Source organism: Phytophthora infestans, genomic scaffold (genome assembly GCF_000142945.1).
Source record: "Phytophthora infestans T30-4 supercont1.38 genomic scaffold, whole genome shotgun sequence".
NCBI lineage: Eukaryota > Oomycota > Peronosporomycetes > Peronosporales > Peronosporaceae > Phytophthora > Phytophthora infestans.
Window position 1 is genome coordinate 685,183 of NW_003303721.1, and position 15,862 is coordinate 701,044.

Consider the following 15,862-nt stretch of genomic DNA (forward strand, 5'->3'; position numbering starts at 1 on the left):
ATGGATGATCCATACGTCTCCGTCGCTTAGCCAATGAGCTGGCTGCCTCTTGTAGCAAAAGAGCGGTCAGCTCATTCGGCAATTTTCTCTTCAGACAGCAAGGCCAAGGACGCGGGCGCGACGTGCCTCGGCCGTGATTCCCGGCACGGCGGCGCCCGTGTACACTGGCAACCCACCTTTCGACTACTTCTACGCTCTAGGTCGGCATGCAGACTACCCCTACGATCTACCAATACATTCGAAGCTCACGTACGCGGGCGCGACGTGCCTCGGCCGTGATTCCCGGCACGGCGGCGCCCGTGTACACTGGCAACCCACCTTTCGACTACTTCTACGCTCTAGGTCGGCATGCAGACTACCCCTACGATCTATCAATACATTCGAAGCTCACGTACGCGGGCGCGACGTGCCTCGGCCGTGATTCCCGGCACGGCGGCGCCCGTGTACACTGGCAACCCACCTTTCGACTACTTCTACGCTCTATGTCGGCATGCAGACTACCCCTACGATCTACCAACACATGCAGATCTGTTATATGGCTAGGTAGCGGCGAGCTGGCTTGTGCGGAGCATGTTGAAGGGTGAAAACCCTGTACTGCTCTTGCGGATAGCCTAGTCCGTTGCTAGTTTTGATTATACGAATAGTTCTAGATGTGGTGAAGACATAGGTATTTATTATATAAGAAACATATGTATCATGAGCCTGCTGATACTTGTTTAATTTTCTTTCGCTTCCACTTCAACGTAGGCTCTCTCTACTCGGCGCCGCTGGCGCCCACGGTATGTACGTATTTCGTTTGAAGGTAGATTAGCTGCCGGCTCCCATGTCGGCTCCCAAGAGGTAAGGAATTGAACACGACCGTTAGTTCGTCGATCAGCAAGGATGGTCCGCATCTGGTAGGTTGGTAGGCCGCGTAAGTCGGTTCCAGTCGGTAGGACCCATTCCGCTTCACCAGCGTCGTCACCTAAAGCAGCTGCCTCAATGAGGCGGGCCTTGTTGATACGTGCTTGTGGCACAGCATCGAGCAGCCGCTTGATTGCGTCTGCTGTATTTGAGGTTTCACCTCGCTGAACATGTGCCCATTCCTCAAGTAACGGGCCGCAGCCTCATCGAGGCGCCCCCACCCACGGGCTCGAAGGTGCGCTTGACACCACCTGAAGAAGGCCGGAGAGGGTGTTGGTGGGGATGGGTCCGTTGGGGTCCCGTCCTGTTGGCTTGCCATCGTCGAGGTGACTTGGAGAATGAGACTAAACCAAGATTAGTTTGAAGTGAAGATAAAACTGAAGGTGAGCGTGATGCTATTATTAATATAAAAAATAGACACGAAGCTAGAGTTTCTTTGTTTAGCGAGCTGCGACTGTACTTACGGCTAACGGATCTTACTCCGTATTCAACGCATGTCGGTTTGCTAGTGGGCGACCGGCAGGAACTCGGGTACCTGGCGTATCCGATCGGCGACGTTTCTTAGACACAGAGCGATTAACAAGAGTCCTTTTACCATCCAGTCCAGTGTAGCTCTTAATTTGCAGAGCAAAAAGCACGTGAATGCAGATAGCAAACTTGAAGTAGTACTTGCATCCGCACGAATTCGTACTCAAATTCACATGCCAGCCTCCCTCAGGCTGTCCAAATGCCTCCATTCGCGCGTAATTCACTCCCATCTGGGCCGACACCGGGGCTACCTCGCGAGTGCGTCCGAGTTCTGGAAGATAGATACGCTCACAGCCACGTGACTTCACACGAACCACGTCTGGGTTTGGAGAAACACCTTACAGAGAGAAGTCAAGCAGCCAAGGAGAAAGGGGAGACGGTGATGGCAGCCAAAGGACCGCTAAGTGTGGCGTTCAACCCGTTCGCGTGTTTGCCCGAGGAACAACTGGACGAGACTACAGGGGAGCTGATCGTCACTAAAGGGGTCGACATATTCGAGGCGGATGAGGAAGAGAAGTCGTCAGTGGATGAATATGAATACGAAGCAGTGGGGAGTAAGGATAGTACTACTCCACATCATTATTTTGCTGTAGGAAATGATACGATTAAGGAAGATATTATACGAGTGGCTATGAAGCAGCTGGATCGAGAGCACATTCTACGAACGTCGAGGGAGATTTTTGAAGTCTTCAAGGTGTACGGAATGGCAGTACTGTCCGAGAGATTAAGTTTATCACTAGCGTTACCACACGTGTCGCTACGTCTCAACAAACAGTCGGAGATGGTGACGCCAGCGAGACTCACGAGACAGAGACAACGTGTTCTTTCGGTAGCGAATCTGGCGAAATGTGCCGTTTCTCTGGGCATCGCGGAGCTAATTCAGGGAAATGAGCACGAAGCTGCTCGACTGCAAGAAGAATATGGACTAGCGAACACTCTTCGTGCCTTCGTGGGCTTCTACAGTGCCGTCGCGACCACTTCGACGCCCTCAAATCGCCCCAGTAATGTGCTGGTTAACGTCATCTGCACAATGCTTTACGACGTTGCATCAATGACTTCAACGCTTCGATTAAACCCTGTAAAATCCCCGAGAGAGAGCCGCTAGTGGCGATGATGCAGTCAGTGGGAGAAGCCCGTGTGTTTATAAACAGCAAGGCGTGTGACGAACTCCACGCACCAGGAGAGAGACCAGCTTCCGACGCAGCTCTAGAGCGAAGGCGTCAACCGTCTCTGCTACTGCGCCAATGCATCGACTCGACTCGACTTGAAACCCTCTTTGAGACGCTCAACAAGGAGCAAGAAGCGCAACGACAGCGAAGCGAAGCTGCTCCTTCACTTCGAAAGAGGAGACCCAAGAAGAAGAAAACCGTTGATGGGTTTGCTGCAACCGCTGGCTGTGTCACTCGCAATCTAGAGCGCTTCCTCCATCGCCGGTTCCTCTTCTGCCTCGAAGAGATTGTGGTGCTCTTTGCTCAGCGTAAAACGGAGGCTTGTCGAGCTCAGATCGCCGTGTTCGAACACGATGTTGAGCCATGTGCCGAGCTGCCTCACTTCCGGAAGTGGGAGGTCTCGACGAGTACACTTACACTGGCGATGCGTGACAGCTTCTTCCGGATGCTACTGCATGATGTTTGCCAGTTCCACGCCGTCATTTCGACCAGTAGGAACGCGAGGGATGGAACGCGGATCACGCAGCTTCGCTTGCCGCTTCATTACACGTGGTCGAACATTGACACACGCATCACGACGGAGCAACAGGCTCGCAGTTAAGTTGCGTCTCCGGCTGGGTGCTTGGATTCGCTGGAGCTACTGGGATCACCTTGTGGACTTAATCCGCGGCGTTAAGCAGCCGTCGCTAGCATGCAAACGGTGTTTTCTACCGAGTGTGAAGCAGGCCGAGAAAGAGGTGATAAGGTCGTCTGGCCTCCATGATCTTGGTGTCCTGGCGTCCTGAGACCCCTTTCTCGCGTGACTTTTGGAGAGATTCAATGGCTTGGTCTCGACCAACGTGGAAGTGCTTTAGTGTCGTTGGTTTTTTGTCGAACGTAGTGAGCGGTAGAACAAACACAAAAAGGAGAGTTGCTTGATGGACGTTCTTGTGAAATTTTGATCCGTCGACCACTTGGAAGAAACACGAAGGACGTCAAGTCCTGCTAAACTGAAGGCGAAGGACAATCTGAACTTCAAAGCTTGAAGACCCAAGACGCTCAGGCTCCAGCGGGACGTGATATTGGTAGCATTAGTACCGTCGCAGACTAAGGGGAGACTACTCTTGCAAATAAAATTGAGTGAAGAGTTGAATACTGGGATGCACGGAAATAGTATCATTTTAATACCAGATAAATAGAGTGAATCACGTGGGTGCACTGACAGCCTACCTACCCTTGCATCGTCTTTCGAGTTGGCATCAACTCATCCTCTTGTAAAAAAGACTCCTCGTTGGTACTTGTAAGAACCACGTGCACAGCATCGTTTCCAGCAAAAGTGAATGCTTAGGCATCTCTTGGAAACTCACGAGCTGGTTTCGCAGTGTTGGGTTTTAATCCAGGTGGATCCAAAAGCCCCCGACTTGCAATCATCATGAGTTTCTTGTCTATCATCGCTTGTGACAATTTTGGTGTGAAGAGATCACCGGCTTTCCTTTTCTCCTCGTCCCTACGATGTTCCAAGTCGCCAATGACAGCCACCATGGGATCCCAAGCAGGTTTCAGCAGGCTTCTTAATCTACAAGCCACGCCCTCAGTCAAGAATGTAAATGTCTTCTTGCTCACTGATTGGAAACATAGCGTGAAGCCAAAGTCCGACGATGCAGCAGCAGCCTCTTTCGTGTCTGATCCCGTGCAATCGCCATCCCCAGCTGCGTAAACGAAGCGCTGGTTCTGGTTACGATCTTGCATGTTCATGGAGAGTCGGATTACGTCCCTGATAGGCTTCTCACTCAAAGAGTTCCCACGACCCTGCTCTGTTTGGCTCTTTTCAGAGCTCTCACCGCTTCCAAATACAAACGAAGGCAACAGTCTTTCCAATCCAAACTTTGATAAATCACAATCGGGTTTCACTTTCACCAACATGAACGATATTTTTTCCGGATCCGTCCCAACTCCATCGTTTGATACTTTACGAAAGATCGGAATGAGAAGATCAGCTCCAGATCTCTTGTTGCGTGGGAAAATCCCCGCGGCCCGACGGCCCAGTAGAAACCATAACGTGTTTTCGTCTGGCTCCACTCGGAGCTGTACGAAATGAGTGAATCCCATTTGCCAGCCATCCCAACCTGTCAGCCAGCTGTGAAATGAGTCCACCACATCCGCGTTTGCAGGTAGCATTCCCGGAATCCGCACTCCCATCTGTGTCGCTCCTAGCATCTCCAAGAAAGAGGAAACAGGAAGAAACTGGCCCCTGAATTTCCAGGAAGTGGTACCCAGCACACACTTGTCCATCGCGAGGAGCAGCACGATACGAGCGACTACCTCCTCAACACCACCGATATCAAGGGATTCGTTAAGCACTAACGTCTCGAATTGAGGCAAAATGAACTCCTCTAGAGCGTTTCGGAGTCCATACCACACCTTCATTGCGCCTAGAGTTAGTATCGGGTCCGACGCGTAGCTGCATACCAAGCCTTCTGTCTCGTAGCTTACATACGCCAGAACTGCCATATAATTACCGACGGCTTGAGATGCCAACGGCGACGTCGAACGCGGACGCACACCTAGTCTACAAAGCATGGACGCGACACCAAACATGGTATCTTTCCGGTAGTTCCGAGGCCGCGGGGGGGGAGTCCCAGCAACAGTTTATTCGCTGCCAGTCCGACTGCTTCGTCCCGCGTGCACGGAATGATTCCATACCTCTCGACTAGCTCCGTAGCGGTGCTCTGCCACAATGGACGACCCATTTTCAATAGCGATTCCCAAGCAGCGTCTTCTTTTCCCGTCACATTTTTCTTGTATTGGACGATATCGGATCTCATGCTTTTATCAGAAATCACATCAGCTTGATACATTTCATTTTTGTCTTCGCAATCTTTTTGCCAAAGTGCATCCATCGTGTGAGTGAGAACAAAAGGCGGAAACGAAATCAACCCCTGGCCTGTCGAGTATTGAGATAACGATACCGGTGGAGAGACGTCCAAGATCGTTGGGCTTGTATCTACCAGCACCGCGACAACGCCACCATTTTCGGGCATACACATGTTTGCTTTGGCGAGAGCCCGTAGCAACATTCGGAAATGACTCACTTCATCCTCACTAAGCAGACTCCTCGCTTCGTCAATCACCAAGACCACTATCTTTCCACTCGAATTCTTTAATTTTATTTTATCTTCGGGCATATCTTGCAGTTTTGTCAGCACCGACTCATCAGCTGCGGGGTCGGTAAACAATTTGATCCACTCGGTCTGAACCGTATTCCAGTACTTTATGGCGTAGCGATATATTACCTTCAATTGATCCGCGATACTCGCCGGAGTTGACTTATCATTGAACATCCACTCTCGAAGCTCCGTCGTCGCCTTCGGATACCCCGTCGACTTGGGCGGGCGGGCGCACGTGTAAATTACTTTCATCTTGGCATCGTCCCCGCTCGCCTTTCGAGCGAGTTCAAACAACATTCGGCTCTTACCGAAGCCGGAGCTCTGAACTACCGCCACAGACGGCGCAACGAACGTGTTCGGTAGCTCACAGTACATTTTCCAGCACGTCCACACGTACTCGTTAAACTCTGTGCTGGCATCACCAATGTACGGACTTTCTGTGAACGCGACCTGAAGCCTTATTTGATCTTCTGTCCGGGTAAAAGGTTGAGTTTTGTCTTTTGACCCAAAGCGTTCTACAAACGCCTTCGCTGTCGTTGCAGCAACAGTGGCCACGACTCCGCAGGGCGCGTTGCATCCTAACCGAGTCGCTATTGATATAATTACTTGAAGTCGGGGGCTGACCTCGTGGAGCTTGCGTGGGTCGTTAAATTGCTGAAAATCTCTTGTGTGCATGACATCTTTCTTGGTCAGTTCTTCGCCGGTTGCGTTCATTATTGCGAGAAACTCCTCGTTCTGCTTCAAGAGAGTGAAAATGTGGTCGTTGGCGAATGCAGCCAACTCCGTGAGGCTCAACAGGCTTGACCCGCTCTGCTTTACGCGTCAGTCATTAAGGAACATATATTCTAAAGCGCTAAATCAAGGCGTACCTGCATTGCAATGTTGAAAAATGGGCTTTCGACCCCCCCCCCCTTTCCATCAATCTTGTCAGTGACTACCATGGAGCAACAGGCTCGCAGTTTAGTTCCGTCTCCGGTTTGATGCTTGGATTTTTTGGGTTGCTTGGGAGCATACGCATGTGATGCTTTGCCGGTGTCTGGTTGCGTTTTGGGGCTTCCGAGACGAATCCTTGTGGACTGGAATCGCGAAGCTGAGCAGCCTTTGCTAGCATGCTAACGGCGTTTTCTACCGTCTGGGAATCTGGTCGAGAAAGAGGCGACAAGATCGTCTGCGAAGTCGGTACTCGCTTGCCCAAAGCTCGACACACTCGAGCCTCCATAACGTGCTCTTGAGCAGCCGATGTCCTGGCGTGTCGGATGCTTGATGCCCCTTTCTCGTGATATACACGTTCGCGTTGCCTTTGTAGGAAATCGGCGCCTTTGTCTCGACCAACGTGGAAGTCCAGAGGGCGGTGGAGAGCTGCAGCGACGCCGCGTGATCGCTTCTGCTTGCTCCATTGCGAATCATTCTCGTACGACAGCGTAGTTGGTGCGGATTCGGATCGATTGAGGCAAGTATCACTGTGTCGATTAGCGTGGGGATGTGAGGTAGCACTGCTAATTACCGGAGCTTGGTCGATGTGTGGGAGTGTTTCCAGTGACATGGTTGTGTCTTCTGGATCGAGTGCTTTAGTGTCCTCGCTTAGATGAACGGAGAGAGGTTGTTCGGTTAGAGCGAAGACGGAAGGAAGTGTATTCGGCGAGGATTCCTGCTGTTCCCGACGTTCAGGTGAAGCTTCGCTCTGTCGATCACTCGGAAGAAACAGGCAGGACACGTCGTCCAGATCTTGCCACCATGCCTTTCTCTCGGTTCGCTTTCGAGGGAACGCTTGACCTGGTCTCGTTCGCTGTAGATGACGATTAAGAGCGACCGGTTGGTGCGATGGAGGCGTCGTACTGGGCAATCGAAGGGGACGATCGACCTCGTCTTCGTCCTCGTCACTTGTGACTTCATGTGGAGACCTCTCCACAACGCGTGGTGTAACTACACGATCGGTAGATTCGTTGGATTCCCCAACGTCAAGCGCCGATAGACTTTTAAACCCCACGATGAGGTCACAGAAGTCGTCTTTCACTTGAACACTTCCTCGAGCACAGCTATCCACGACAATATGCTGTTAGATTTGTTAACAGAGGGATACAGCCGAGGACTTACAGTCGACATAGAGACTCCATCGCTCTGTCTAGCTCTTCATGTCGCCGTTGCCACGTTCGATCCAGTCGCTTCAAGGCGAATATGGCGTCGTCCAAGTCGAGAATTCGGCACATTTCGAAGATAAATTCTGGCTGTTGATACTTTGCAAGAACGCGGAAAATTAAGCTGGTACGCGCGCATTTTGCGAACCCCATGACGTATCGGAGGAAGTCAAGAAGCTTCGATACTTCAGGGAATAACGCAAGTACGGCGACTGTATCACTCAGGGGCATAGCGTCGCCCAGTGCTGCTCGGATCACATCTTTTAAGAGCAATAAGTTGTCGTCGAGAGAGAACAAACACACAGTCTTCGCCACTTGGTTCAGCAACTCCGTGGACTGTTCCAGACGCTGTTCTACGTCGCAATGCTCAGCCATTAGACGCAGAAAGAACCACAGCGGTTCGCTTGCTAGTAAGCGGAGGAGAGACGTGTGATACTTGGCATCCACCAGGCCAATCACGCGACAGAAGGAAGCGCTCACGGGCTCACAGGACGAGCTACAAACCGCCGTACAGAAAGCCCCCACAGAGTTCTTTGGCATCTTCACAAGCCTAGCGAGAAGCAGCGTGCGTGCCTGGACATTAAGCTGCAGGAAGAGCGCTACAAGACTTACTCGAATGTGGATTTGAAGCGGGCTTAGCAGCAGAATCAGCAGCCGTAAAGCCTCGTTGTCTTGGAGATTGGACGCTACTTCAGCCAGGTTTTCAACGTTGGTAACGCCTTCCAATGCTCGAAGCTGCTCGATGAAAGCCGAGCGAATCTCCCACGACATTCGATGGAATATCGCAACCAAGAGGTGCATAAGTTCCGGTAACACTCGCGTGGAATAGCCGATGATACGGAGCAGAACCCCCTTCTCCGGACGATCCGTAAGCATCTCAAAGAAGAGATCTCGAATATGAACTGGCAGATCAGCAGCGAAGATGACGAGTTCTCGACAAAAAGCCTGGTTCATCATGTCCACGGCCACAGTGATGAAAACCTGTAGCTGCTCTGCACTAACGTACTGGGACCCCATCAACTTGGCGAACATTTTGTACTCGACTTTGGCGAGTATCAACAACAGCTGGAAGAAGGCATCGAGTGCTTCTAATGGCCACGCAGACATTTTGGCTAATAATCGACAGTTCGCACCACTCGGCATACTGAGCATAAGACGCGTTAACGCGACTTGCTCAGGCATCCGTTGGGTACGCAGGAAGTAAAGTAGACTATCGTATTTGTCGAATGGGATCGTGCGTAGCAGGCGAAGAACTTTATGACGAGCGAGGTCGCATTCGCAGCGATTCAGCAGAACTTTGGCGTGGATTCCGATGGACGAAGAGTGCCCTTCGAGCTGAGCTTCGTGATGGCTAAGGATATCTCGACAAAGTATCGTCTTGTCTTTCTTATGGAGAGCTCCGAGCATTTGAAGAACCGTCGTGACTTTGTCTTTACACGTGGCTTGCAGGTGAAGTAGCGTGTCGTAAAGTGGCTGTGCCTCCTCTCCAGGCATCTCTTCGACTAGCGGGACTAACACTTTTCGCCAATCGAGTAGGATAGCGAGGAGTAAACGTAGAAAAGGCTGCAGACACGGCAGCTCTACAGTCTCTAGACCCCGACCCAGTACCGCCAAGTCTTCTGCTGAGTGAACGACGATAGTGTACAGTATTTGATGAATCATTTCAGTAGGCAAAGACGACAGTTTTTGGATCACTAGATCTGGAAATTTCAGACCAGCGTAAAAGAAGAATTTCATCAGAAAATTGTTTCCTGTCGTAAGAGCTGGAATCGCGAATGCGTCCTCGGGATCTTCTTCGTAGCTCGACGTATCTGCGTTTAAAGGAGAGCTCGACGCTGTAATCATGAGTTCGAGAAATCGGAGTTGGCTTGGAGGAGAAAAAGTCAGAAAGTAGAAAATCAACTTTCTTCCGGCCAAAAGCGAACAAAGTTGTCACAAACACTTCGATGGCGTTAATCTCGGCGGGAGCGAGAGCGTCCAGCATCTTTAACAAGTCGTTTTTCGGGAAGTAGGGCAGACCACGTTTGACTACCAAGTGAATCATCTTCTCATTGTTGAATTTAGTGAACAGAGTGATGAGGATGATGGTCGGGAACTCTTCGAGGAGCAAGGAGAGCTCACAACGCACGGCGACGTCCAGATCCAGTAGTTTGGCTGCCGTGATGCCGGTGGTTTCGTAGAATCGACCCAGTTTCTTCAGTGTACTCGTTGTGGTGGGTAGAAAGCCGCTGATATTTGAAGCTGCGAGTAGTCTGTGGATAGCGTCGATAAGATAAAGTCTCTTCATAGAGTCCAGTGGTCGTAGTAGTCCAAGCCACGTGAGCATGCAGTGCTCTTTGATCGCCCTACTCACAAAGTTTACGGCGCTCTCATAGCCTGGTCCGCATGCCATATCACCTTCGACTTTGACTGCTGCGTGCTCTAGTTCGTCTAGCCAGCTGATCCACTCACGAAGTTCCGGTAGGTCGTCAGCGAAGAGATCTAATAATTCTTTCTGGACTTTGAAGGGCAACGTCTTGGCCACGACGCAGTACGTGATGGCTCTTGATAGCCCAAGAGTCTGGTAGATTTTCGTGAGGAGATGGCGGTCTCTGCTGTCTGCGAACGAGGCGTAGAAGTGTAGGTAGGAGCTGTCTTATCACTGCACCGTCAGCAGCAGATTCAGAACTGTCGAGATGTCTGCTACGTAGGGGGCGCTGACGATCGTGTGCTGCTATATAGTGATGCATGCGAGTAAGATCTTGTAGATAGTATTCCACGTCGTCGGTGGGGTCGAATTGGTGCGAGAACCACGAAGCCACGTTGGAAAGAGCAGGAGTGGGTTGCATGGCGCTCAGGGTGTCTGCTAGCTGCGCTTGCTGGGGATGTCGGAAGCGACTGCTTACCATGAGGCGAAGCTCATCTGCTATCGACGATTTTTCGAGACCCAGTAGCGATAAGATTCGCTCCGGGGGCGATGGGGCTGTGTGGTGATCATTGAGCGCCATGAAATGGATAATAAAGTGGCTTATTAGTTGGCGTTTCTGCTGACCCGACTAGCAACTTGAAATAGCACAGATTGTTACGGTTCTCAAAACTCACAGTTGCTTTGGCTCCAAGTCAATTCATTATCCAAAGATAGCCTTTTTATCAGGTAGAAACCCTCTGCTCCATTCTGAGTAGAGTTTCTTGTCTGTCATCGCTTTGACATTTCCCCTTCCTCGACATTTACAGTTTCGTCAAGCTTAAAAAAACGGTATGTACAGTGTTTTTTTTTCCACGGTCTGATAATATATTGGCCGGAATTTTTGCCCCCTTTTGTAAATAAGCATTTTGCAATCTCATCGGCTTCGCATTTTCTCTTGTTTAAGCAACCAATTACATGTAGAGCGTCGTCTGGGAAATCATTCATGAAAGTGGCATTCGATATTGTTACGATCCAGCACTAGCAGTAGACAGAGCTGTAGTCTGTTGTCATTCCGGAACTGAGTCCCTACTTATTTAGGGCTGGCTGCTGCCACGCAGCCATCCACTCATCCTACTTCAACATCTTTCTGTTAGTCTGCATCTGACCAACGCCACGTCTCTCTTGTATGAGGCTGCCTCCTGCGGAGTGACTCAAAGGCAGATCATACCGTAAAATACGGCCAGATTGAGACAACATTATTTGCTCGAATCATTAGTTGATAAGAAAACCTTATGAGGTTTTATCACAGGACGCGCGCGCCAATAGCCGTGCCGTCCTTTTTATTTACAGTTGAGCGCGCCACCCACACGATTAGCAATGCGCAAGCCCAAGAACAAGAATCGCAGCATGTACCAGGTATCATATAGTGTTTATCTCCACCTTCTGCTACAAGCGCTAACTCAGTATTTTGGTGGTAAGTTGGCCTTCTATTTTGCTAATCGTTTTTTTTCCTATAGAAGCCTGATATGTTTTGGGACGATCAATCAATGTGATTGTCTTTCTGATCTGTTCTGCAGTAGTCGCTCGCTGCCGGACTGCCACTCTATCCAGGAAGTCTGACCACCTTTCCAAGTTGATGTCTGCTGGTTTGTTGTACTTCTTGGTTTCTTGTCTCTGTGCAAGGAATTTTGCAACTGCGAGCGATTTCCTTGTTGGTTTTATCGTCTGTACTGCGAAAAAGCTGTATTGTGGCTTGTCTGAAGTATCTCGCTTCAGAACTGTTTTCTGTTGGCTGGTTCGTGTTCGTGTTGTGCTTATTGCTTCAATTTGGAGTAATACCTGCGTCGTTGATTCCTGGTTCTTGATGATTTTGCTTCCTGTTTGGATTATCCTGTCGTTGTGTTCTGCTGGTGGTATTTGCACTGGAAAGGCTATGCTGCCTGCTGCCTGCAGCTGCCATTCCTGTTCATTCTCCAGTTTAAACAACAGCCATCCACTTGACGCTTTGGTTTTCATCGTGTGGTACTGTAATTGCCATACTGCGATGATTGTCTGGTTTTCTGTCTCCCATGTCTAGCTCATCATTGCTTGACAGATTTCCAAACAGTAGCCAGCCACTCTTGTTTTTTTTTGTGATGTCCATGCACTCACTACTGCTTTCACTTGGAAGGTTCCTGCTGTCCGGACTATCTGTACTACTTCACTGGACGTGGTGTGTAAAGTTTCGAAGATGTACTTATTCCGAAGTCTCCATAAAATCGTGGGTGTTACCGTGGTCCAAATCCTCCATAGTGTCTTCATTGCTGCTTCATGGTTTGTACTACGCACTGTAATACATCATTGTGCTTTCGTGAGAAACTGCGCTGTAATGGCTGGCGCTTGTCGAGCAGCTACCTGTGGTATTAGTGCTGTTCGTTCGTCCGGTGTTGTTGTCTTCGCTAACCAACTTTCCATCCACGATTTCCACGCTAGCTGAGCCCTCTCACATTCCCAGATGATGTGTTTCGCTGTTTCTTGTTGCTCCATGCATTGTGGCTCCGGGCATTGGCGATTGCTAGGCCATCCCTCGTGAAACAGGTTAGGTGCTCCAATTGCCAGTCGGTATATGGTCCGATTTTGGTAATCTGAGAATATTCCATTGTTCCACATCCGAGTTGTAGTTTGGGTCATTGCGTGTTGTTTCTAAGCTGACCTCTTTTGGCGGCCTTGAATTGTCTTCAGCATTGCTGCTAAGTTATGCTTGAGGTTGTTCTTGATTCTCTTCGATCTCTGTTTTCGTATTGCTTCTTGCAGGTGGCTCGCTTTCGTAGCTGCAGGTGCTTTCCATGGGAATTTTGCTATGCTGGGGCTGGCCTTGAACGCTATACCTTCTCGATTCTCCCACGCTGCCCAGTTTGCTGCGTCCGCTGTTTTCCCATATTCTTTTGAAACCGACGTGATCTGCCAGTCCCATCCATTGGATGCTCTTGTAAGTGTCATGCCTGTGTCCCTCCCTCGCTGTATCCCTTCTTGCTCTTACTACGGCTTTGTCTACATTATCTATCTCCCTTTTTAATTTTTCTTCTAGCTTTGGGGCCGTGAATGGTTCTAACTCTTTTTTTGTGGGTTTCCAGCATCGTTTGGGCAGACCAAGTAATAAGCTTCGGCTCCATCTGAGTATTTGCTTGTGTTGACAAAGCTTGTAGATCTGCGCTTGAAGTGGTGGTTTGATAACTGTACCGTATTCTCCTGCTGGTGTCAATCCTAGTTTCTGCTTGACCTCAATATTTGGAGCAGTGGTTGACACAACACGACACAATAATTCTGGGAGGAGATTTGAACTGTGTACTCAGGCCTAGCCGGGATCGCATCACCAGGCAAATTCCCAGCACAGCAGCATGTGAAAGCCTATCTTTAAAAGCACCTCATGGATATATATGATATGACGGACGGAGTGGAGCTACACCATGATTTAGAAGAGGAAGATGAGAAGATTGAAGCACTACGCTACTTCACACGGTGGAGCAAGAACGGAGCCAGTAGGTTGGCTCGATTTTACGTCAAAGGAGACGTATTTCAAGCCACACAAGCAGTGAAAGTCATGGACGCAGCACATGAATCAGATAACCAGGAATTACGACTGGAATTAGCAGCAGGAAAAGCAATAAGACACAGGACAAACAGGAGATTCTACGACCCTATTCGGAGTGGAAGACCACAAAGAATCAAAGCAATGGTTGCAGAAGGCCTCCTGCCCCTCCTTGAGGTGTTTGATGTATCGGAGCAACCAATAACACAGTGAGACACTTTAGTAACCGAGATCCAACAACTCCTTCAGCAAGTCAGAAAAACGGACCAAAGACCATCGGAGCATTACTACAAGAAATTAAAGGCGGAAACAAGAGTACCCAGAACGACAAGAGGAGAAATATTAGCCGACAACAGCAGACAAGCCAGAAAAGGAGCAGCACGCTCATTTGGAGCACGACGAAAAGGAGGAGATGACGAAACGAGACGCTTCTTCAAAAGGAACAGCGAATGGCAAAGAGACCAGTCAATCACGGACATTCAAGCCTCCGCTGGCCACTTCTACAGCGATGACTATCCCATTGCGGAAAGGATGGCCTCAGAGTGGAGCCATATATTTGGGGAATCACATGCAGACAGCAACCAAGGCAGCTTTATGATGATGGAGCAGTTCATGAACATACCACCACAACAACGACTAACGCCGACAGAAGAAGCAGATCGGATGACCCCAATCACGGAAACAGAAACGAAACTCGCCATTGACCACCTCAACCGACACAAAACGAGAGGAACGACTGGACTCAACCATGAATTTTATAAGGACTTTGCAGAAATGATGATACCATCTCTAACAAAATTATTCAATAGCATTCTTCAAGGAGCAGGAGTACCGCCTTGAAAAATTGTGGTTGCTCTTCTTTTTTGGCTGGGAAATACACGTTGATTATCAACCATTCGTCCATTTCAACTGCCATGATCCTTTCTGTCCATGACGCTTGGTTCCATGGTTTCACTCTATCACTGATTGTTGGTGATACCAATATCCCCATCCCACTAAATGGAGTTTGTGATAGTTGCCAGTGACTCAGCGGGTTTTTCGTTTTCTCCACTTACCATGCCCGTTTCCACTGCTTTCTAATTTCCTCTTTTTCTTCGGTGGTGTGAAGGTTAGTTTCTTGAACCAATATCATATCCGGTATTGGGTTTCCTCGTCTTCTCCTCCATCCATTTAACCACCTTCGTCTGGATGTTTTCGCGAATCCTCTTAAATTCTGTGTTGCTATTGTAAATTTTGCTTGGCGTCTATCGATGTTTATCTGCTCACGGATTCTTGTATCTTCAAATAATGCTGCTATGTTGTGAAGGTCCGAGTAGTAGTCTCCTCTCGGAAATTCTCTAAACTTTGATTTATTGTCCGTCATTCAAATTCGTTTCTGCTCCCTCCTTTCTTAGCCCTCGACGTGACTTGGCTAAGTATGGTTTCACCAGTACCCTGTTGTCTCTTTCTGTTCAAGAGCTGCTTCGAGCTCCGGTGAGCTCCCCATTGCTTCCAATAATATTTCCACGTACTCCAAAATCGAGGACGGCTCTTGCCACTGCTGTCCCGCCACAATCATGAGTTCTCCGTAGTAGACTTGAGCCGTTAGAACCATCTTCACCAGCTTTTCTTTTTTATTTGCCCTACAGAGTTTCAACAACTCCATCCCTTCAAAATGGTTTTTCTTCAGTGGTGTCCACAGCTCGTTGGGGTATAAGTTTGTGTTATCTGGGTTTGTTTGATGTTGTAGTCTGAGAGCCTCAATCCATTTTTGTATCCATGTACGTCGTTCTGGGTCGGGAATGTCTTATTCAATTTGATCCAAACAATGCAGGAGAACCGTTAGGCGTGCCGTTTTAGTCCATTCTTCCAGTACTGCATCTGTCAGCTCCGCTAAGATGTATCCTGGGGCTTGGAACCGTTGCAGGCTATTTAGCAGTGCTATAGAGTCTGCATGTACTACCCTTTTCCACGTCGCGATTGGAGTTGGTAGTCTCGGGAACGGGCTTTGGCCTTGCCACTGCCTTTCAAGTTGGTTCCACGTGAAG

At 49.4% G+C, this 15,862-nt stretch overlaps 4 protein-coding genes across 4 annotated transcripts; 2 read left to right on the forward strand and 2 right to left on the reverse strand.

Moving 5' to 3' along the window:
* Positions 1 to 206: 206 nt before the first annotated feature.
* PITG_15081 (uncharacterized protein) lies at positions 207 to 3,318 on the forward strand (the record flags this gene model as incomplete). The annotated part of the gene is made up of 6 exons (XM_002898207.1): positions 207 to 391; positions 748 to 779; positions 1,413 to 1,434; positions 1,612 to 1,985; positions 2,025 to 2,432; positions 2,537 to 3,318. 6 exons carry the CDS (start codon positions 207 to 209, stop codon positions 3,199 to 3,201), a joined length of 1,686 nt encoding a protein of 561 aa, XP_002898253.1.
* A 426-nt stretch (positions 3,319 to 3,744) lies between these two features.
* Positions 3,745 to 6,323, reverse strand: PITG_15082 (uncharacterized protein; the record flags this gene model as incomplete). Its single annotated transcript, XM_002898208.1, has 4 exons — positions 3,745 to 5,000; positions 5,588 to 5,737; positions 5,873 to 6,196; positions 6,270 to 6,323. The coding sequence occupies 4 exons, from the start codon at positions 6,321 to 6,323 to the stop codon at positions 3,924 to 3,926; spliced, it is 1,605 nt and encodes a 534-aa protein (XP_002898254.1).
* Positions 6,324 to 6,680: 357 nt separating this feature from the next.
* PITG_15083 (uncharacterized protein) lies at positions 6,681 to 10,769 on the reverse strand (the record flags this gene model as incomplete). Its single annotated transcript, XM_002898209.1, has 5 exons — positions 6,681 to 7,242; positions 7,288 to 7,782; positions 7,841 to 9,748; positions 9,822 to 10,479; positions 10,550 to 10,769. The coding sequence occupies 5 exons, from the start codon at positions 10,767 to 10,769 to the stop codon at positions 6,681 to 6,683; spliced, it is 3,843 nt and encodes a 1,280-aa protein (XP_002898255.1).
* Positions 10,770 to 13,688: 2,919 nt separating this feature from the next.
* On the forward strand, positions 13,689 to 14,675 carry PITG_15084 (uncharacterized protein; the record flags this gene model as incomplete). Its single annotated transcript, XM_002898210.1, has 2 exons — positions 13,689 to 13,785; positions 14,059 to 14,675. 2 exons carry the CDS (start codon positions 13,689 to 13,691, stop codon positions 14,673 to 14,675), a joined length of 714 nt encoding a protein of 237 aa, XP_002898256.1.
* Between the last annotated feature and the right edge of the window lie 1,187 nt (positions 14,676 to 15,862).